General features: G+C 59.3%; 7 protein-coding genes across 7 annotated transcripts; 3 read left to right on the top strand and 4 right to left on the bottom strand.

The window, feature by feature from the left end:
- Positions 1-316: 316 nt before the first annotated feature.
- Positions 317-2,255, top strand: PLICBS_004621 (uncharacterized protein; the record flags this gene model as incomplete). The annotated part of the gene is made up of 2 exons (XM_018326016.1): positions 317-448; positions 516-2,255. The coding sequence occupies 2 exons, from the start codon at positions 317-319 to the stop codon at positions 2,253-2,255; spliced, it is 1,872 nt and encodes a 623-aa protein (XP_018175768.1).
- A 148-nt stretch (positions 2,256-2,403) lies between these two features.
- On the bottom strand, positions 2,404-5,787 carry PLICBS_004620 (uncharacterized protein; the record flags this gene model as incomplete). The annotated part of the gene is made up of 4 exons (XM_018326017.1): positions 2,404-2,444; positions 2,504-3,436; positions 3,498-5,430; positions 5,518-5,787. 4 exons carry the CDS (start codon positions 5,785-5,787, stop codon positions 2,404-2,406), a joined length of 3,177 nt encoding a protein of 1,058 aa, XP_018175769.1.
- Positions 5,788-6,436: 649 nt separating this feature from the next.
- Positions 6,437-7,289, bottom strand: PLICBS_004619 (peptidyl-prolyl cis-trans isomerase fpr2; the record flags this gene model as incomplete). Its single annotated transcript, XM_018326018.1, has 5 exons — positions 6,437-6,615; positions 6,685-6,758; positions 6,845-6,886; positions 6,947-7,004; positions 7,109-7,289. The coding sequence occupies 5 exons, from the start codon at positions 7,287-7,289 to the stop codon at positions 6,437-6,439; spliced, it is 534 nt and encodes a 177-aa protein (XP_018175770.1).
- A 4,910-nt stretch (positions 7,290-12,199) lies between these two features.
- PLICBS_004618 (uncharacterized protein) lies at positions 12,200-12,529 on the top strand (the record flags this gene model as incomplete). Its single annotated transcript, XM_018326019.1, has 2 exons — positions 12,200-12,353; positions 12,408-12,529. The coding sequence occupies 2 exons, from the start codon at positions 12,200-12,202 to the stop codon at positions 12,527-12,529; spliced, it is 276 nt and encodes a 91-aa protein (XP_018175771.1).
- Positions 12,530-13,427: 898 nt separating this feature from the next.
- Positions 13,428-14,116, bottom strand: PLICBS_004617 (uncharacterized protein; the record flags this gene model as incomplete). Its single annotated transcript, XM_018326020.1, has 3 exons — positions 13,428-13,595; positions 13,737-13,792; positions 13,969-14,116. The coding sequence occupies 3 exons, from the start codon at positions 14,114-14,116 to the stop codon at positions 13,428-13,430; spliced, it is 372 nt and encodes a 123-aa protein (XP_018175772.1).
- A 2,058-nt stretch (positions 14,117-16,174) lies between these two features.
- Positions 16,175-20,006, top strand: PLICBS_004616 (class II myosin; the record flags this gene model as incomplete). The annotated part of the gene is made up of 3 exons (XM_018326021.1): positions 16,175-16,177; positions 16,245-19,611; positions 19,672-20,006. The coding sequence occupies 3 exons, from the start codon at positions 16,175-16,177 to the stop codon at positions 20,004-20,006; spliced, it is 3,705 nt and encodes a 1,234-aa protein (XP_018175773.1).
- A 402-nt stretch (positions 20,007-20,408) lies between these two features.
- Positions 20,409-21,725, bottom strand: PLICBS_004615 (palmitoyltransferase; the record flags this gene model as incomplete). The annotated part of the gene is made up of 1 exon (XM_018326022.1): positions 20,409-21,725. The coding sequence occupies one exon, from the start codon at positions 21,723-21,725 to the stop codon at positions 20,409-20,411; it is 1,317 nt and encodes a 438-aa protein (XP_018175774.1).
- Positions 21,726-21,758: the final 33 nt, after the last annotated feature.

The raw sequence follows: 21,758 nt of genomic DNA, 5'->3' as shown, positions 1-21,758 counted from the left end.
TGTCGGGCAGGGGCGGGATGGAGGTGGGGGTGGGTGAGTTGACACTTGAAACCATTCCCTCCATCAAGCGCACGTGATTTCGCGTCTGCCTGGTCGACGCGAAAACGCCAAGTCAGAGACGAAAGAGCGACCAACCGTTCCTCTTTCCGCGACGTTGAGGCCTGCATCGCAGGGCTATCCTGTGCGGCTCGCATTTCGAGGCGCCAGCAACGCTACAGCTACGGCGAACTGCAGGCGCGCACGGCACGGCTACGATGCTCTCCCGCCGCTTCCGAGTTTGCCCTGTCGAACCGCGCTCACCACGTCATCCGCGCACATGGCCCCGCCGGATGACGGGGACCGCTCGCCTCCAGCACAAGAAGGAGAGAGCAGCCTCAAGACTCTCAAGTATCATCTCTTGGGTCCGTCCCTGACAAAGGCGGGCCAGGACAAGGTTGACCAAAGCAAGGTTCGTGTCATGTGTCTCCCGCGCCCCTGGCTGGAGAACCTTGGTACCAACGTTCCGGCGCATCCAGGTCTCCGAGGTTATTTACAACGCGTCCAAAGGGTCCAAGTTCTTTCGTCGAGAAGAAGAGCGAGACAAGGTTCTCACCAAGAAGATCGAGCAAATCCTCGTGCGCAAACGCGAATTGGAGAAACGGGATCTTACCCACGACCTGCGTCATGCTGACCGACTGATCGCGGAACTCGAGGTTGCCCGGGATCTCACTCAGCACGTCGTTCACATTGACTGTGACGCATTCTACGCTGCCGTGGAGCAGCTTGAACGTCCAGAGTTGAAGGATTTACCGTTTGCGGTCGGCGGCGGAGTCCTCACGACCTGCAATTATGTCGCTCGGCAGTTTGGCTGCCGCTCCGGCATGGCTGGCTTCGTAGCCAAGAAGCTCTGTCCCGAGCTCATCTTGATAAAGCCAAACTTTCAAAAGTACACGGCCAAAGCCCACGAGATTAGGGAGATCTTGGCGGAGTACGATCCGCGCTTTGAGAGTGCGAGCGTCGACGAGGCCTATCTCAACATTACGGAGTATTGCACTGAGCATGCCATCGGTGCCGCGGAAGCAGTGGAGCAGATGCGACGGGAGGTACACCAAAAGACCAGGATCACCGTCTCCGCAGGAATTGCCGCCAACACGAAGCTCGCCAAAATCTGCTCCAACATGAATAAGCCGAACGGCCAGTACGTCCTGCCCAACGACAGGAACGCCATCATGGCCTTTATGCGCGACTTGCCGACGAGAAAGGTCAACGGCATAGGGAGAGTCTTGGAGCGCGAGCTGCTAGAAGTAGGCATCAAGACGTGCGGCGACCTCTATGGGCAGAGACAGTACCTGAACCCGCTATTCGGGGAGAAGACCTTTGAGTTTCTCCTTAGTTGCTACCTTGGCCTCGGACGCACCAGGATCCAACCTGCGGAAGACTACGAGCGGAAGAGCATCGGCACGGAAGGCACCTTTGGTGAGATGTCTGACCCGCACAAGCTTCGAGAAAAGCTGCGACACATAGCGGAAGAGCTTGAAGAGGACATGAAGCGAGCCGAATGCAAAGGGCGCACCCTTTGTCTCAAGGTGAAACTGCATACATTTGAGGTTTTCACTCGACAGGTCGTCACGCCGAGGGCGATTTACCTTGCCGATGACCTCTACAATTTCTCGCTGCCCATGCTCGCGAAGCTAGAGCAGGAAATGCTTGGCATGAAGCTTCGGCTGATGGGCTTGCGTTGCACGCACTTGGTCAGCACCAAAAAACCCGATACAATGGCCTTCTTTGGCTTCAAGCAGCGCAGGGCTGGGCTGGACGGATTCAGTGATCCAGCAGAATTGAAAAGGAAAGACATGGAGGCTTTTGGGGAGCAGGATATGTGGTCGCAGCTTGAAGATGATGCTGGTGCTGCCGAAGCGGCTGGTACCTTGCCTGCCACGTCGTCAGATATCACGGCGGACTTCGGCACTTCGACACCATTTGCTAGGCACGGCAAAGAAATCGTCCCCAACCCGAAGAAGCCAGAGCAAGAAGCACGAGACAATTGGTGGGATTGCCCGATCTGTGCCCGGCCACAGGCGACAGACGAGCGACAATTCAACGAACACATCGACTTATGTCTCTCCCGTCAGACAATTCGGGACGCAGTCCAAGAGGATGGATCGGAACGACCGCGCTCAAGCACTCCCGAGGCAAAGCGGCCCAAGCTTGCTGAGAAGAAGAGAGGCAAATCATCAGCCACCGATCCGAAGCAGAGAAAGCTTTTCTTTGGTTGAGTCTATTAGCTGCAGAAATGGCTCGAATGTTGGATGTCAAGGATCGCGGGGTGGCTTGAGCGTCTGACAAACAACTACATCAACGCTATCAAAGTCCCCGCTACAGACAAAGTCTTTTGGTCAGAGGCCAAGCCGTACCTGTCTTCGCTCAGAAGCCAAACATGTTGTCATCCTCCACATAGCCCCAATCTAGTTTCAAATGGGTCAGCACATCTGCGGCATCCAGGCGGCGACCGCAGGAGACTCACCTTTGAGGGCCGGTAGCGCAGCCTTTTGGATCATGGCCGGCGGCCCGCACAAGAACGTGACAGAGTCCTCAGCTGGAGGGAACAGGTTGGCGGTGATGATATCCTTATTGACATAGCCCTTTAGTCCCTTCCAGTCATCCTCTGGCTGGCTAAGGACGTGGGTCACAACTAATTGACCATTTGATTCGTCTTCGAAACGCTTGAGTGAGTCTCGGAGGAGGATGTCGGCCTGGCTCTTGTTCGCGTCAATGGCTCTGATCATGGTCTTGTCGTTGCCGCTGAGCAGGATACGTGCGATGAGCGAGTACCCCGGGGTCAACCCGGACCCGCCAAGGACGAGGGAAACGCGATTGAAGTGGCGTTTCTTGCCTTCAATCACAAAGTCGCCGTTCCCGTTGTACACGATCTCCCCGGTCGGCCCGCGGATCTCGACCTCCTCCCCAATAGGCATGCAATCCAGGAGGTTGGACATGGCGCCGCCCGGTTGGTTGTCGTCGGGAAAATACGTCTTGACTGTCAAATCAAATGTCCCATCGCCATCCTCGACCGCGTGGAGGTCCTCGTCGTGGCCACTGTCGTTGCCATTAAGTCTTACGTGCTCATTGATCTTGGGGTCCGAAGGCGCCGGAAGGACTGGCCTAGTGGGTGTGTAGCTTCGCACGAGCATTCGATCTTTAAGGTGAAACCCAACCTGAACATGCTGACAAGTGCCCAAGCCGAGGAGTGCGTTGTTGGCCGGGAGCTCGAATGTGTATGTTCTCGTATCCTCAGAGACTTGCGTTCTCTTGATAAGCCTGACGGGAACCCATCGGTGTTTCTGGAGCGTGACCTGCTCTGAGCCAGACGCCGAGTCGGCGCTTTCCTTGGCTGCCGCTTCTGCATTTTCCTTGATGAAGTTGGCGGCCTTCTGGGTAACAACGCCCAGGACGCATTCTGCAACGGTGTCAGCGGGAGCTACCGGGAAACGTCACTACCGCACTGCCACGCGACATACCTTTCAGCTTCTGGTACGCAAATTCATCATGGATGCTCGCAAATTCGTCGCTCGTCTCCTGATGCACCTTGCCAGCGTGACCCAGAATGGCAGCGGCTCCGCCCGGATGCCAGTCTAAAACGCTCGTAGCATCGTAGACCTTTCCATCTACAACAATCCAGCAATCATCCTGCTTGTCATGTTTTTCGATCTCCTCGCGAGTGAACTCCTTCTGCGGCGCCCCGGCTTCCTGCTTCGCGTCCGCAATGCGGTTCTCAATGCTGGGCTTCATCCACCCGCCGTTGCCGGTTCCCGGTTCAGTGGGATGTCTGAAGAGGATCGCCGGCGTATCCGAATCGTCTGGCTCAACGATCTCCGGCTGCACGACGTACCAGCAATTATTCATCATGCCCATGATGTTCCAGTTGTAGTCTCTGGGTTGCGTGTTCTTGAAGACGTTGAAGCATCTTACGGTGATGCTCTTTGCACGCAAGAGATGCGAGATCTCGACGTCGACGTGCCAATGAACCCAGGTCCAGAATTTGTTGCCATGGCGGATAGGGTAGTCGGGGAATTTGCGGATGCAATACAGCCAGGTGTCGCCGCCGTCAAGGGAGACTTCGACGCGCTGTACCTCGTGGCCGCCTCCGTCGTAAGCAAGACCCTCGATCCGGTAGCTGTGTCCTTTTCTGGCCTCGGACAATGCTATCTTCTCTCCGTGTGCGGGCTTCACAATAACGGAGTTGAGGTTCTGCTCGTTACACGCGGTATCGGGGTGGCGGAAGAGAGCCTCGGCAAATGGCCCGTCCTTCTCCGTGACAAAGCTGGGAAGCACCCGGTTGTCCCAGATGTGATAGTGGGAATCGTTCTCCTTGTCGCTGATCCATAGCCTCCGTAGCCACTTGACGCAGCGACCGCCAACGTAACCGGGGATGATGACACGCACCGGGTAGCCGTGATCGGGGGGGAGTGGGAGGTCATTCATCTCGTAGGCCAGCAACACGTCGTTCTGAGGGTCCATGGCGTACTCAAAGGGGATGCAAGTTGAGTACTTGCCGTCGCTCGGCTCGTCTGCACCCTCGAAGTTTAGCCAATACCGCTTGCTGTCCTGGTGCGGAAGCCTTTCCGGGACGCCAGCCGAGAGAAGCACGTCACGCACCAGCGGGCCCTTCCAGTACGCGCAGCTGACGCCACCAGCGCCCCAGCCGAAGCCCTTGCTCTTCTTGACCATGTTGAGCTCCTTGCGTCTGTTCCCGTCGCAAGCGAGGCTCACAGGGATGTTGATGGTGTCCAACTCCTTCAGCTCGTCCATCGAGAAGGACCTTATCACATTGCCCTTGTGCTCGACGTCGAGCTTGTGGAACTCCCAGAGGAGCCTCGGCACGGCACCGTGGTTGCGCACGTAGTGGAGCTCATTGGGCGTGATGAGGCCAGCATCAAAGAGGTGGCTTAGACGAGCCTCAGCGTTGAGGGGATGCTTGCCTGTGAGGCGAATGAGGTCAGAAGAACGCGGCACCCAGTTGTCGGGACTGAATTGGTCCTGTTCGTCGATGGAAACCTGGTACAGCTCGTGCTTCTGTGGAGATTTGTGCTTGCCGTCGTTCTCCTTGAGATGGTAGATGTACTTCTTCTCGTGCTCAAGGGAACGCAACAGGGCGAGCTCCTGAGGCGTATACTTCTCGGAGAGACGGGCATCCGCCTTCTTGTCTGCGTCCTTGTCTGTAGCGTAGGCATCGTGGTGTTTAGCCTGGTCGGCGGGCCGCTTCAGCTCGTGCTCCTCCTGAGGCCTGGTGCCGTCCTCTGTTTGCCTCTCCTTGGCCTTGGCCTCTTCCTCCTGCTGTTTCCGCTTCAAGTTTGCTGGCCATGGCTCCTCTTTCTTGATCCAGTCCTCGGTGGTGTCAAGCACGTACCTCCAACCCAGCGATTTGTTTTCGGGGTGCCGCAGGTGAAAGTCCTGCAAGCAGTCGCCAAGCGCATGCTGCGTCAGCTCACGCCTGATCCCAGACGTCCACGTTCATTCCCTCCGCTAAGCCACGCTTACCTCTTGATGCTGGATTACATCGCGGAAGTTAATGAGCTTGCCGGCCTTGACGTCAGCCCTGAGCTGTTCCTGATCTCTCAGCGCCTGTTCGATCTCGTTGCGATAGTCGTCCGGGTCGTGTGTGAGACCGGGCACGCGGTTGTTTCTGTTCCTAAACCCGACGCGATGCTGGTGCCCCGTGCCCCAATTGGGCTCGTTGGCGATGTCTTCGGCAGTGGAGCCCGGATGGGCCTTGACCTTGACCACCCAGGGCTTGTACGAGGGTGCCATGGCGAGTCTGCAAAACGATGGCAGGGGACGTTGTTGAGACGGGAGCTGCGACGGCGGAGGCGGGCTTGTATGCAACGCTCCAAGGCCGCTGGCTTGCTCCGCGACGTCCGCACGCGGACGAGTGTGTCGGCGGCCATGACGTCGATGACGCCGTTGGTCTGGCTCGCCTCCAAACCCAATCCTCAAGACGGTCGCCGGCGAATCGGCCCACCGCCCGTTAGCGCCTGACAGGTGCCTGCCGCTTATCCGATGCCATTCGGGCCTCTCTTTGAACGTGCCCGCGGAGATGGCCAGGCCTGCAAACTGGTATGGCACCAACGGTTTACAATTTGCCTGACATCATTGGCTAATAATCCTCGTTCAATTGTCAATGTCTCAGCAACGGCCCCGACAAATGGCATTTAGGCTGCCCAGCACACTAGTCATCGTAGCGCCGACCATGCCGAATCGTCATGGTGTTCAGCACAGAGAGTGCTCCCACGAAGCCACATTGGTGCTACATTGTTGAGGCTCGAACGTCGCGGCGGACGTGATTCGCCGACGAGGGAGAGCGCTCGCTTGATACGGCAACGGGCCCTGCTGAGCGCCGCGGCTTCTATTCAGGCATGATAACCCCTCCTCTTCGCTCGCATCGCCCGGCTTTGGCTTGCTACAGCTCCTCATGGCCCTGGACGTCGTCGGTGTCGGCAATGAACGTCTTGGCAGCGTCGGCGGCGTCGGCAGCCACACTGGCCACCTTCTCAGCAACACCCTCTGGGCTGGCCGCCTTCGTCTTGATCTTGTTTGGCTTGGGGACGCCGTCAATGGCCACGAGTTCCGTTTCAAACACTGCAAACAACCGTCGTCAGCTTAGTCTCCGATGCTTGGCTGCAGGATGAGTATGAGGGGATTTCGCACCGAGGGTTGAACCGGCCGGGATAGGGCCCATTGCACGCTGGCCGTAGCCGAGCTCGGGCGGGATAGTCAGAGTGCTGCAAGAGATTGACGGTTAGCAATGGCTTCGACTCGGCGACATTGCACAAGTGTGCCTGGGCCGGGTCAACAGGCTAACACTTACCGCTTCTCGCCTATGCACATGTCGAGCAGACCTTGGTCCCATCTGGGCGGCGTATGTCAGCACCCGAGGGCGGCAAGCGGAGGTGCGAGCAGGGCGACGAACCCTTTGATGACCTGCCCACTACCCAGCTTGAAGGTGAGCGGCTGGTTCCGATCATAGCCTGGGAAGAGTGTGCTTGTCAGCTTCACCGATCCGTACGTGTCTCAAAGGCGGCAAGTTGCATGACGGCCACTGTCGGGCTTGCCTTGGGACAGTGTCACATACTGGCATCGAACTTGTTGCCCGACTCCGCCAAAGTGCCCTTGTAGTGCATGGACACTCTATCGCCGTTTTTCGTCTTGCGGTCGCAGTCGACAGGCAACGTAACGTCAATCTTGAGGCCATCGGCGGCAGCGAGGCCGACTGCGGCGGAGGCGACGAGGGAGAGAAGGGCGGCGGCCTTCATGATGGCGAGCCGAGGCGAGCGGCGGTTGTTTCGTGACTGGAACACAAGGGTCGCCTGAGAGCAATGCAACGTGACTCGTGAGGCGTCGTCGCGCTTGTGGCGGAGTGATGGAATGTGCGCCGGTGTGCGAGATGCCGATGTGGAGGAGTGCTGTGCGAGTACGGGCAGTTGTGCGGTGTGAGGCTCGAGCAGGACGTGACGATAGTTGGCAGATGTTGCCAGCTTGCGCATTTGCCCGGACGCCGAATGCCGGGGATGCTCGATTTGGTAGGTACCTCAGCTAGCTGCTAAGGTGGGACAGAGGCAGGCTGGGCGGCCAACAGGAACGGAGCAGCCCGACGGGACCCCCACCGCAGTCCACTGCCCCTGTGCGACGACGGCCATGCACTGATGCATCCATGCTGTTCCTGGGGCATCCGTTCCCACCTCGCATCGTGGCCCTTGAGGCCCGGCCCCCTGATGAGGACGGTGCGCGGGGGGACTCAGCACCTCGAGTGTGGAGGGCTCCGCTGGCTGTCACGCTCACGTTCCACCGCCTACTCGGTTTCGCTGTGCCGCCCTCCCGTTCTAGAAGGCCACTGTGAGCGAGGCCGCGGTCGCATCGAATTGCATCACTGACACCTGCAGCACAGAGCTGCAGGGACCACGGACATGCCATTGGAGATGAGATACGTGAATTGCGCAGTGCAGGGGTCCCGGCGGCGTCCGCCATCTTGAAGGCCAACCTACTTCGTACCTTTTGCATGGCCTCATGCTGGCGGCGGGAAACGCAGGCCCAAAGCAAGGCACGCCGACGCAAGCTCATGATGCCCTTCATGCAAGCCCGACAGGCCTTGTGTCTCTCAAGGCTCCCGACGCACTCTGATGAGCTGCCTTGCCGACGGGGAGCCTCCATTCCGTGCGAGTAGGGCGGGTGGCCGTGTGCCCCCGAAAGACAAGAGGCAACAACTGCTTTGGCTTCTTGGGGTTACCCTCACTCTGAGGTGTACAGCACTGTCCGTCGCCTCTGTCCGCCCCCAACAGGCCTGCTAGCGCTGTCCGCTGTGGCTCAGCAGGAACATGACGTCCCATGAACGGTCGCCTCGCGAACGTGGCGGAGCCGCTCAGGCCGGCATTTCGGGCACCGCCAGTGAAGCAAAAGCGTGATGCATTCGAGACCGAAACTGAGGCACATGACACAGCGTCTCTGGGTCTGCTGCTCTGCTGGGTGCCCGGCTCCCGTCCTGCGCAAGCACAGCAAGGCGCGGCACAGATGCGCTCGCCTCGGAGTGCTGGGGGCCTAGTTGCCCCGCCTTGGGGCGGGGGGGGGGCCTCAAGTTTATGCCGGGCTATTACTGTACAAGTCCGTTGCGAATGACCCAGGCCGGCATGCAAGGCTCGCCGCCTCCAGCACTTCCAAAGAATTATTAGCTGCCAAACGCAGCGCGACGACGTCATTTTCCAGGTGTGCGTCGGGCAGCACGGCGCCCGGCCTCAGCCTTAAACTGTAATATCTGGCCTGCTTGCTTGCAAACCTTTGAGGGTCTGGCATCATGCACAGCGGCTGCCAGTTGAGGTGGACCAAGCAGCCCTCCCACGTGTCATGCTCAAGTGTTGATCTGAGTTGGCGACCTCCCGACAAGTCGAATGGGTCTGCCCCTTTGCCTCGCCCCGATGTGTGGTTGTCGCCTGTCGGTTGCTGCTGGCCGGCGCCCGACCCCTGCTAAATTTACTACCTTGGACGAGGATCGGCGGCAGGGAAAAGGGTTGCAAGGCCTGCCGGCGGAATACCGTCGGGGATAGGTAGCAGCCGCGGTATGCAGCACAATGCGGTGGTGGAGAGCGTACTGCGTACACTTGACTAGGTGTCATGGCTTTGTGCGCTACGGGCACGGAGGCAGCATTGGATGGCATCGGAAATCATGGCCTGAATCAGCGAGACCTGCTCCCTGTGGCTGCACACCAACTTTCTGGAACGGGCCTGCTGTGCATAGCCGCCCGTCAGCACAGGCGTTTGAGAGCGCTTCTGGCTTGGCCCGCGCCATGCGCCCGGGAGAGCATGCGCGCATCGAGCTTTGCGGGAGGGGTGTGACTGTGCTTCATGGGCATTGTTGGGGTTCGTTCTCCAAGGACGCGACACCCCATCCCAGCCTGCCGTCATGCGGGCTGTGGAGTGTTCGAGTCGCTGCACTACTGCACTCGCCTGGCTGGGGCGGGTTGGATTGTGCCTTGTTGATCGACATGCTGGATGGAGAGGGTGGATGGATGGCCGGGCTGTGGTCTTGGTTTGTTCTCGCGGTTGAGGTGTGTGGCGGGTTGGGTTCCATCGCTTGGCGAGAGCTGGAGGTATTGGCAACGCCGGGGAGCGAGGCTTCAGGGCGCTCAGCTGTTGAGCTGCCGCGTTACAGGCGAGTTGCCGCCGCAGGTACCTTCCATGGCCCTCACTCCGCCGCGCATTGAAGGGGTCAGAGCCTGAATGATCCCTGGGGCTGCCCGGGCACACAACCGAACGCGATCAGAGATGAACATGACCAACTACCCATGCAGTCCTCTGCTGTGACCATGAAAGTCATGGGTTGCCTGCATCGTGGTCTGGCCGTAACCTGCGACCGAAGTTCCGGTGGAGAACCCCACTCGCCGTGATTGAGTGCGCTGGGGTTGAGGCTCTCAAGGTGCAGAAGCAGACCAAAGGGTGCAGAACCGCCTCGCCGACCATAGGTACTCGGCAAGTTAACTTAGTACCTAAGGTATCTGGTTCGGTCAGGCACCAGGCCAGACCGAGCTGGGACTGCATCTTGGGGAGGTACCTAACTGGCCGCTCGGTATCCTTTTACAGGGACGGTACGGTATGGCGGGCAACTGCTCTGCTAACTGAAAGCTAATGCGAACCTGACGCGGCCCCTTCTGTGCGATTCCTTGCGTTTCTCAATGCCACGGCCGTGAGCAAATGGGATACGGCCATGGGATGCCCCAATGCCATCGCTTGATCCAGCCCAATTGCCATGGTCATGCCAGGGTCGGGCCAGCCATGCCGTTGCTCTTCCCTCTGCCTCTGCCAAGCGCCGCGGGTGCCTAGAATTCACGCTGTTTCACCGCTCTCGTACTGGAATACCCCGGTGCCCTGGCGCTCGAGTCGGGTGGAATTTCTTTTTCCTTTTTTCCCTCCTGCTGGCTGCTGCGTCGTCGTGAACTGATTTCGGCGCGCTCGCGTGGCTCCGCCGCATCATCATGCCTGGAGCCACTCCCTGGTGTCCGTATCGCCTACATTTTGCACCAGTCCATACCCAACCAGCAGCTTTGGTTGGTTGGGGGCCCGGTGCTCACTCGCTCACGGGCACGCACACACCTATACCTTGGGTACCTTAGGTACCGAACTTGCAGGAGCCTTGCCAGGGACCGGGAACCTGACAGGACTTGGCGGCTGAGCTCATCATCGCCGTTCATCGATGCCAGGCACTGCCTGCGAAGAGCAAGTACCTACGGTGCACAAGGGACAGACAGAGTACAGTACATAGTAAGTTAACACCTTGGCACCTCCTTGTCCCTCGGCACTGCACAACCTGGGGTACCTACGCACACAAGCTCGGTGTCTGAACGCACGCCTCGCCTTGTTGAGCGCGTGCGCGCGTCTCCTCGGTCACTGGGCAGCCGCCCACAATCTCGGTGCAGCGCCGCAAGGTACGAGTACCCGTGGGTATCGCGCCTCCGGGCAGGCCGCCCCAGGTAGCCCGGGTTACTGACGGGAGGCGCTGAACGGCGAACAGGGCGGCGTCGGGCTGTTTCTGGTGCCTGGGCCACACCCTTCCGTGGCTGGACTGGCCCCCAGTGACAACCGTCTCTTTTCGTCAACTGCCTGCCCGCCTCCGTCAATCTTGGGAAAGGCGACATCCTTCGCGCGGCCGGCGCCATAGCCACAGGCGCACGGGCTGTGCAGAAGCTCCCAAAGAAGACGTTCCGTCCTCCCATGTCGTTCACGGCCACGCGCATCCGTGCGCCTTGCTCTGGACCCGGAGGTACCCAACGACCGTGGCTTTCGGTCTCGCTCGCCGCCTCGACCACCGGGGGCAGGCCCATTGGCTCGAGGCGCACAGCTGCCACAGGGCTGGGGGCAAGGCGAAAGCCTGACGGGGACGAGTCTGGTGACGGCTGCGCGCGCGGGGGCGAGTGCCCTTCCACGGCGTTGCCCACCGTCTTGGTACCTGGCAGTCTCTGCTGCTCCCTGTGGGCGCCCTGTCTTTTCGCCCAGCCCGGCCCCCCCCCCCCCCCCCGGTGTGTCGCGGTTCCATGTTTGGCCTTGGACGCTTTCTCTCGCCCCCGGCTCCCTCCCGTCTTCCAGGACTTCCTACCTGCTGAGTCGTAGTACGTATGCCAACCCAGAGGTACGCGTACGCTGGAGTCACCGACCAAGACCGAGCACAATGGCCCGATCAAGTGGTTGGTGTACAGCCCTTGTCCCCTTACCGAATCCCCGAAGCCAGCAACACGGCCTGCTCCGTCGTTACTTTCACGCCCGGCCACCAGTGAGGCTTGCACGTCTCTGTCTTTGTTGACTCACTCCTGTGTCGTCGCCGCCGCCGTCCCTCGTCCTAGATGGGCCCTGCATTTTCCTTTCGCACCCCCCTTCCGTCTCTCTGGCGGACAAGGGGGGAGTGTCTCCCAGACTCGTCCTTCCGCCTCGTTCTAGTTGTTACGACACGATTCACGGGTCCTTCAATGCTACAAACGAGTCCGACCTGGCTGGCTCTTTCGTGCTCGTGTATAAAGACTAAAGGCCTCTCGTCTTCCTCTTTCACTTCGCTCCTCTCTCTCTCAAAGATAGATCAGCAACCAGACCTGACCAAGTCCAACAACGCACAACCGCGCACCCCCCCACTATCGATCATCGAAGAGGAAACTACGTCAACCAGACGAAACCCCCAACAAACGCAACAATGGGCGGCTCTTACAAGGTCCACATCCACCAGGCCTCGTCGAGAGGCCACTCTGTTGGCAGCTCCTCCCACTCCTCCAGCGCTGCTGCGTCTTCTTCAGCCGCCTCCACTCGCCAGTCTACGTCGTCAGGAACTCGCCGTGTGTACTCTGCCAGTAAGCTGCCTCTGCCCGTGCCGCTCAATTCTGCGAGTCTAACACGCCCTGTAGACGGCTACACCTCCAATGTAGTTGGGTCATCCAACGGCGCTCTCGTTATGAACCATAACCAGACTGGCTATGTGGCCAACTCTCCTAGCCCTGGCTACGGTGGTGCCTACTACACGAGATGAGCTGCATGCCGCCAACTATCGACGCGGCATTCATCCGTCCCTCCTCTCGATTGGCAGCATCATCGGCGTTCTCTTTTACTAGAACGGAAAAAGGCAACTTGTTTTCTTTTGTTTCTGGGTCTCACGGCGGACTTGTTACATTTGGGGCGGGGTGATGCGGGCATCTACTCTACAAGGTGCCGCTCCCTCGCGACGCTCACGAATGTATTACTTTGGCATGGGTATGGGAAACGGTGCAAGTGGATTGGGCGCGTTCTTTTGTCTTGTCTTGCGAGGTTTTGGTGAAGACGGGCCAGATAGAAATATCGAGTTACTGCCTGCGTTTCGACCAACAAATAGCATCTCGTTTCGGCCTCTTCAAGCTGGACGACCAGACTTCGTACTCGCGTCGACTTGGACGAGGAGTGATCCAGTCACTCGGTGGCTGCATGGTGCGCGGGTCCCTGCTGCAGGAACTGGAGGGTGCCGATACGTCGCTGCCCGAGGATGCCTCGATACCTGACAATGCAGGGACCGGCTGCGAACGGTTCCAGGCGCGAGCCGTGACTGGGCGGTCTTGGGCTCGCGCACGAACGACGCTAATCGCACTGACAGGCCAATTAGCTGGCAAGCCGTCCGACGAGAATCGGTTGCGACTGCAAAGGCATCATGTGCACCAAGTTGCCGTCACCAGGTCAGCTACCGTGGAGGTTTTGTGTGGTGTTGTGTCTGCGATGCATCAATTCGCGCGCGTGCGTGCGTGTGTCAGACTGCCAAAACAACGGGCGTGTCCAGAAATGCACAGAAGTCCGCCGACGTGGGCGATGGCCCAAAATTCAAGGACGCGCATGCCCTCCCGCCTTCGTCTTGTCGACGGGATGCTCAACGGCGTCACGTCCAATGGCGCCCGACCGCCTCATTACGCGCCTCCTTCACGCTTGGCGTATTCCTCCTCAATCGCCTCCTCGTACTTCTGCTCTGCAGAACGGGGATCCTCGTGCAGCACCCCACCCTTGACAAGGGCTTCGGGATCCGGGCGATGCGAGATCTTATCGTTGAGCTTGTCCTCGAGCATGCTCCTTTCGAGCTGCGGCCGGGCACTCAAGTCAGCTCATCCGTGCTAGGGCAATTCATGTTGCTTTCGTTTTCCCGAGCAAGGGTACTCATTCGACGTGCAGCAGCGCACCAACGGCGCGGCGCAGAGTCCAGGCCAAGCACCATTACTTACCTCTCTCTGGTGGGCAAGCAACCCGGGTGCGGCCGAGGATTCGGGGAGGATGTTCTCTGAGGCGGGCAAGACGCCCCTAGGGTCAGCAGACCACACATGGCAGACAGGATGGATCGAGTGGGACGGGCGGTTGCTTCAGCGCGGCAGATAGGTGAGGCAAAGTGAGGCGGACGGGTACCACAGGGGTGCAAGCGCGCAGGCGTGGGTGCGGGTGTGCATCGTGGAGACTAACTCTCTACCAGCTCGGAACGGTTCGGCCGATGCATCAGATGGTTCTCGAGCGAGTTCTTCCTTGCGTTGTCGGGGCGGACAGGCGAGATGGGCGTCTCGTCGACGGGGGCGGGGTTGCCGCCCTGCTGCTGGTCGGTGGGTTCGGCCATGGTGTCGGTCGGGCGGTGGCGTATCGTAAGTACCGAACCCGTATTGATGCACGCAAGGCAGCTACTTGGGCGGGCAGGGTCAGATCGTTGTGCTCCTGTAGCGATGAGGCTGCGGGATCCAGTCTCTCGGCCGTCAATGTGCAGCGGTACGATGAAGTGCGATGGGTAGGAGCAGGAGGACAGGAGGGAGGGGAAGCCTGGGCTGCACGAGGTGGGAGGCAGGAAGCTTTATTATGTATTGCCCTCAGCTCTGCGGCGGGACTGTGCTCGATGCAGCCGTGGCCAGCAGGTCTGTTTGAGCTGCTGCCGCTGCAGCTGCTCTGCGGCGTCTGGATGCGCGCGTCTGCGTCGCCGTCATGTCATGCGAGCAGCCAAGGTACTCTGCATTACATTTCCTGCTGTCGTGCTACATGGGAGAGCTCTCCTGCGCCAGTCGTCATTGTGGGGGGCGGATCGCCGGGGGGGCCCAACGGACGCACCTCCAACGGTGAGCTGGAGCGGGGTGCTGAGGCGCCGCAGGTTGTCACCAGTCACAGTGGAGGACTGGGGAGGGCGGGGAGGAGATGGAGGGGATCCAGACGGGTCGCAGCGGCGGCCACCAGGCCACCAAGGCCACCTTCCCTCCCGTGCCTTGAGCACAGCACCTGTCATCCTGTCCATGGGCGCATGCACGCTCCGCCCTCGGCGCAGGCCAATGTGCCCTGCAAACATCTCTGTCGCACTGACGGCCAAGAGCCCGGCACCCGCTGGCCACGGGCTCTCTGTTCAGTACTGCGCGAGACTCAGATCGTTTATTAGCCGAAGCGCCTCCCACCACGCCTCGGCGCCAGCACCGTCTAGCCCCGCCCGCGAGCCAAGCCGCTGTATCCGGCGTTTCCTCATCCCATGTCCCATCAATGCCAGTAGTGTGTCGCGGTCAAGATCTACACCGAACGACGCTACAGCGCCGCCCAGAAACGGCCGGAGAGCCTCTGTACTGACAAGTGAAGGGAGCAGCTGCAACATGTCGTCCGCGGTGTGCGTGTCCTCCTCCGCGAACCGACTGGTTCCTGGTGTCTGCGATGACCAAACGACCCCAAACGGCAGACCGCCTCGCCTTGCCGCGCAAGATGGCAGCTTGCAGGCACGGTACCGGCGTACGTACCGGGCATGCTGGCTGGGTAGGGGAAAGGGACTGGATGTCATCACCAAGGCTCCGAAGCGACTTCACATTGTCGTCCTTGGCAAGTCTCCAGTCTGTGGAGCGCAGGGCGACCCACTGTAGAAGCCCCCGGCCGGAGCCAGGTTTCAGTCGCTGGGCCGGCATAACGGCCCACAGTCCGTCTGTCCTTGACGGGCAGCGCCCGGTGACTGACCCCGGAGCCAGGCGCCCAGTCTGGTGAGCGCAGGCGTTCCGTGCCGGGATCGCCGACTTTCAGGTTTTGCGCACTCCCGCCGGGACGGCAACGACGTCGACCGGATGAGGCACTGCCGCTGCATCAACTTGCTCACTGTCCGGGCGAGACTCTAACTCCAGGCCCGTTCCCCGTACCTAGCAGCCCGTCATCCACGGAGGGGGCTGGCGCCGTCGCGGGGGCAGCCACAGGGCACGTCCCAGGATTCCATGCCGCAACTGGCGACGGGAACAGTGGCGGCGTTGCGCCTGCTTGATCCCGCTATAATTACCACCTGCACGCGTGGCGCTAGCGTCATGCCCCGCCACTGATTCGTGTGCCAGAATGGCTGAGGCGTCGCACCCGCTTTTGGAGCGGAAAATTGTCGGCTTCGTCATCACATCAGGCACCACAGCGTCTCTCCTGGCTGGCTGGCTGGCCGGCTCCTCCAGTCCAATGCGGCCGCTGCTCATCGCCGTCGCCGCCGTCGTCGTCGCCCTCACCAGCCACAACGCCATCGCCTTTCCCCCCCTCAGGCTGCCGAACATTCTCCCTCACCACTTTCTTCAGCCTTGCTGATGCTTGAATAACCTACTCCTTTGGCGCTGCCTCTTTCCTGTCCTCGCCCTTCCCGCCTTGCTCCTCCAATCTCCACTCTCTCCCCCCGTCCCGGTGACCCGTCACCATGGTAAGGACAATCACCGACGTCCCTCGAGTGCTCCCACCGTCGTTCAAAATTCGCTTACAATATCCAGGGTATATCTAGGCGCCCCAAGAACAAAGGCGCACAGAGCGCGCAAACTGGCGCCTCCAGTGCACGCGGAGGCGCCGGCGCAAGGCCCAAGAAAGCCACCTTCGAAGTCACGAAGAAGAAGGAAATTGGCGTCTCCGACTTGACCTTGCTGAGCAAGGTCTCCAACGAAGCTATCAACGAAAACCTGAAGAAGCGCTTCGAGGGTGGCGAGATATACACCTATATCGGGCATGTCTTGGTCTCCGTCAACCCTTTCCGCGACCTGGGCATCTACACCGACCACGTCCTCGAGAGTTACAAGGGGAAGAACCGCCTCGAGATGCCCCCGCACGTCTTCGCCATCGCGGAATCTGCCTACTACAACATGAAGGCCTACAGCGATAACCAGTGCGTCATCATTTCGGGCGAGTCAGGCGCCGGCAAGACCGAGGCCGCTAAGCGCATCATGCAATACATTGCCAGCGTCTCGGGCGAACAGTCGGGCGATATCAAGAAGATCAAGGAGATGGTGCTGGCCACAAACCCCTTGCTAGAATCATTTGGAAATGCAAAGACGCTACGCAACAACAACTCATCGAGATTCGGCAAATATCTCCAGATCCACTTCAACTCGACGGGCGAACCTGTCGGTGCGGACATCACCAATTATCTTCTCGAGAAGTCGCGTGTCGTCGGTCAGATCGCAAACGAGCGAAACTTCCACATTTTTTATCAGTTCACCAAAGGTGCTTCGCGACAGTATCAAGAGCTCTTTGGCATCCAGAAGCCCGAAACCTATGTCTACACGAGCCGCTCCAAGTGCTTCGACGTGGAGGGCATCGACGACCTTGCAGAGTTTCAAGACACGCTGAACGCCATGAACATTATTGGACTGAGCCAGGCCGAGCAAGATGAGATATTCAGGATGTTGGCCGCTGTCCTGTGGATTGGAAATATCCAGTTCCAGGAGGACCAGAGCGGCTACGCCGCCGTGGCAGATCAATCGGTCGTCGACTTCGTGGCGTATCTCTTGGAAGCCACTCCTGAACAGGTGGTCAACGCCATCACTATTCGCATTCTGACGCCACGCAACGGCGAGGTAATCGAGTCTCCAGGCAATCCGGCGCAGGCCACCGCCACCAGAGATGCCCTGGCCAAGGCCATCTATAGCAATCTCTTCGACTGGATCGTGGAGCGCATAAACAAGTCACTCAAGTCGAGACAAGCGACCTCCAACTCAATTGGCATTTTGGACATTTACGGCTTCGAAATCTTCGAGAAGAATAGCTTCGAACAGCTTTGCATCAACTACGTCAACGAGAAGCTCCAGCAGATTTTCATTCAACTCACTCTCAAGACCGAGCAAGAAGAGTACGCCAGAGAAAAGATTCAGTGGACTCCCATCAAGTACTTTGACAACAAGGTCGTTTGTGACCTGATCGAGCAGGTCCGGCCTCCAGGCATCTTCTCGGCCATGAAAGACGCAACCAAGACGGCGCACGCTGACCCTGCCGCCTGCGATCGTACCTTTATGCAGAGCATCAACGGCATGTCCCACGCTCACTTGACGCCACGTCAGGGCAACTTCATTGTCAAGCATTACGCAGGCGATGTGGCCTACACCGTCGACGGAATTACCGACAAGAACAAGGACCAGCTTCTCAAGGGCCTCCTGAATCTGTTCTCCAAGAGCGGCAATCAATTCATCCACACCCTGTTCCCCCATCAAGTTGATCAGGACAACCGCAAACAGCCCCCGTCGGCCGGCGACCGCATTCGCACCTCTGCCAATGCCTTGGTGGACACCCTCATGAAATGTCAGCCGTCTTACATCCGAACCATCAAACCAAACGAGAACAAGTCGCCCACCGAGTACAATAGCCCCAACGTCCTTCATCAGATCAAGTATCTGGGTCTGCAGGAGAACGTTCGCATCCGTCGCGCCGGCTTCGCCTATCGTCAAGCTTTTGACAAGTTTGTCGACCGATTCTTCTTGCTCTCGCCTGCGACGTCCTACGCAGGGGAGTACACATGGCAGGGGTCGTATGAGGATGCGGTGAAGCAGATTCTGAAGGATACCAGCATCCCCAAGGAGGAGTGGCAGCTTGGTGTCACCAAGGCGTTCATCAAGGCGCCGGAGACGCTGTTCGCTCTGGAGCACATGCGTGATCGGTACTGGCACAATATGGCTACCCGTATCCAGAGGATGTGGCGAGCGTACCTCGCATACCGCGCCGAGTCAGCGACTCGCATCCAACGGATGTGGCGGAAGAAGAGAACCGGCGCCGAGTTTCTGCAGCTGCGTGACCAGGGCCATCGCGTACTGCAGGGCCGCAAGGAGCGGCGTCGCATGAGTCTCTTGGGCTCCCGCAGGTTCCTTGGGGACTACCTGGGCATCAACGCGTCGAGTGGGCCTGGTGCTCACATCCGCAACGCTGCAAACATTGGTTCCAACGAGAGGGCCGTATTCTCCTGCCGCGGCGAGATTCTCGAAGCCAAGTTTGGACGGTCCAGCAAACCGAGCCCGCGGATCATCGTTGTGACCAACAGCAAGTACTACATCATTGCTCAGATCCTTGTCAACGGCCAACCTCAGATTTCTGTGGAGAAGGCCGTCCCTCTTGGTGCCATCAAGTACATCGGAGCGTCGACGTGCCAGGACGATTGGTTCTCCCTTGGCATTGGATCCGCCCAGGAGCCGGATCCGCTCATGAACTGCATCTTCAAGACCGAGATGTTCACTCAGATGCAGCGATACATGCCCGGGGGGTTCAATTTGAAGATCGCGGACATGATTGAATACGCGAAGAAGCCAGGCAAAATGCAGCAAGTCAAGGTCATGAAAGACTCACAACAGCGTGCGGACTTCTACAAGAGCGGTGCCATCCACACGCACCAGGGGGAGCCACCCAACTCAGTGTCGCGGCCAACGCCAAGGGCTAAGCCTGTGCCGCCCCGGCCTATTACACGGGGCAAACTCATCAAGCCCGGCGGCCCTGGTGGCCGGCCGTCCCGGCTCACTGGCAACCGAACTGTGCAGCCGAGACCAGGCGCAGGTAGCGCCCGAGCCGTGCCACAGCCCCCTGCAGCCGTGACTGCCGCACCGCAAGCCGCATCGAGGGCGCCGGTTCCCACGCCAGTACCGGCACCCTCCCCGGCCGCGGCCGTTGCCAACGCGATAGCCCACAAACCTCTTCCCAGCCATACCCGAAACCAGGGAAGCAATGGAGGCAGCGCAGCCCGCGCGCCACCGCCCCCACCACCAGCTGCTCCGCCAGCCAAGCCCAAGATTATGGCAAAGGTCTTGTACGACTTCGCTGGCCAGAGGGAGAACGAGTTGTCTATCAAGGCAGGCGATCTCATTGAGATTGTTCAGAAAGAGACGAACGGTATGCTGGGCCTGTGTGCCATGATTCCCTTCCAAAGAACTCGGGCTAACTCGATATCAGGTTGGTGGTTAGCCAAGAACCCTCAGGGGCAAGCTTGGGTGCCAGCGGCGTACGTGGAGGAGCAGGCAGCCCCGGCACCGGCGCCTCGGGCTCCTCCAGCCCCTCCTTCGGCCAAGGCGAAGCCTCCCGCTCCGCCTGCCAAGCGCCCGGCAGCCGGACGCAAGCCCGCCGACTTGGGCCAGCGAGACTCAGGCATGAGCCTCAATGGGGCCAGCGGTTCCGATGGCAGCCGCAGCAACACGCCCACGCCCAGCCTAGGTGGCAGCTTGGCGGATGCACTGTTGGCTCGCAAGAATGCCATGCAGAATAGGGAGAAGGACGACGATGACTGGTAGATGCGGCACGAATCAACGCCTCATGACTTTGCGGAACGACGATAGATGTTTGGAGCCCGGATTTTCTTGCGTAGGGTACGTTTTTTGTGGACGGGATTCGTTTCCTGCGTGGACCGATTCGTGGTATACCAGCATGCTCCATACGTGGAGACAGTTGTACATGGGGAGGAACGCATATAGGATCGCCCCTGGTGGTGAAGATGATCGATGCGGTGACGGGTTTGCGTGGGCCATGTTTAGAAGCAGGTCTCAGTCGGCATCTAGAACGTTAAAAATTGCCCTGTGGAGAGTCTCTTGTTGGGACTACAATTGTCTTGTCTGGTGACTCTATACATGCTCTATAACATCGGGGTCTCTGAACGCCTTGTGACACAGCGGAGTGCGTTAGTCCCGGGATCCTAGTCAGGATAGATCGTCCTTGTGGAGGACTTTCCTCCGACGCAGCAGCTCTCCCAGAGGCACATCGTCATCGTTGGGTGCGCCGGGATCGGCGGCGTCGGCGTCCTCTGCGTCCTCATCCACGCCAAAGTCTCGAAGTCGCTCACCGTCTGAGTTTGCCCATTCAGCAGAGTCATGTGAGTCCTGGTCATACAAGTCGTCGATGTCGTCCCCGTCATCGTTCATCATATCAAACCCGTCCACCTCTTCTAGCTCCGCGAGTAGCGTCTTCTTCCGTCTCTCGTCCTGCTCCTGTCGCTCTCTGAACGCCTTTTTTCGCTCCTCGGGGCCCAAGTTTGCGTCTCGCAACTCGGCTCCGTAGTTTCTTCGCGCGGCGGGCCATGGCCTTGCCGCTCGTCGAAGCTTTTCCGGGTCGGGAGGCGGCCACATTCCTTCTATCCGATTGAAACCGTTCTCCTCCCAGGTCCAGCCACTGCCTTTGTTGTCCCTGCTGACACTGGGGTTGCCCGCCAGCGGGAAGAACCAAAGTAGGACGTTGGGCGTGCCCATGCCTTGGGCCATGTTCGAGAAGAAGCCGATATCATAGGGAAACTCCACCTTTTCAAACCGGAATGTCTCGCCGTCAGGCCCAGTGATATCCCACCAGTCGCGGCCCGCTCGGTCTAGGACGGCTTCGTGCCGGTCAAGTTCCCAACCCTCAATCATTGTGCAATTGAAGATCCACGATTTGAGGGTGGATATGAGCATGATCCCCAGTGCGAGAGTTGTAAAGAAGCATATCAACGACGTCAGGGCGAGTCCAACGAGGGCCTCAATAGTTGGTCCGAGATAGGCGGGCATGTGGCGAGCTTCCCAAAGAGAGTAAAACCGCTGCCACAGGAGCGTCCCGAGCATCCAGAGAGATATGTTTGCGAACACTAGAAAGCGTAGGAAGTGTGGAAAGGTCGTCATAGAGACACAATTTCGGGTCCACGGGCAGTGGTGGTCCATTTTGGGGATGCACCGGCCACAATGGCGGCAGTGGTGTGCCCTCAGCGGTTTGGGGGCATTGCATTTTTTGCACCAGCTGCCCTCGGCCTCGATCACTCTGTCCGTAAAGTCGTAACGCCCAGGGTCAACCGTGACCGCCTTGAAGTAGGTGTACCAGAGGCATAGCAAAAGCGTGTTGAAAACGACGGACTCGTGCGTCGAGGGGGGGCCGGGCTCGAGAGTCGAATTATGGAAGAGGTACTGAGAGAAGTAGCTCAGGAAGGCGATGAGCAGACAGACGGCGGGCACGGCCAGGTTCTGGATCAGCGGCGCATCGTTGAAGCCTGCCATGGCGCTGGGCAACAGCAAGGCAGATGCTGGAAA

The sequence above is a fragment of the Purpureocillium lilacinum genome (genome assembly GCF_023168085.1).
Source record: "Purpureocillium lilacinum CBS 284.36 DNA, scaffold_3, whole genome shotgun sequence".
In the NCBI taxonomy this organism is placed as follows: Eukaryota; Fungi; Ascomycota; class Sordariomycetes; order Hypocreales; family Ophiocordycipitaceae; genus Purpureocillium; species Purpureocillium lilacinum.
This window is presented reverse-complemented; position numbering and strand designations above follow the sequence as displayed.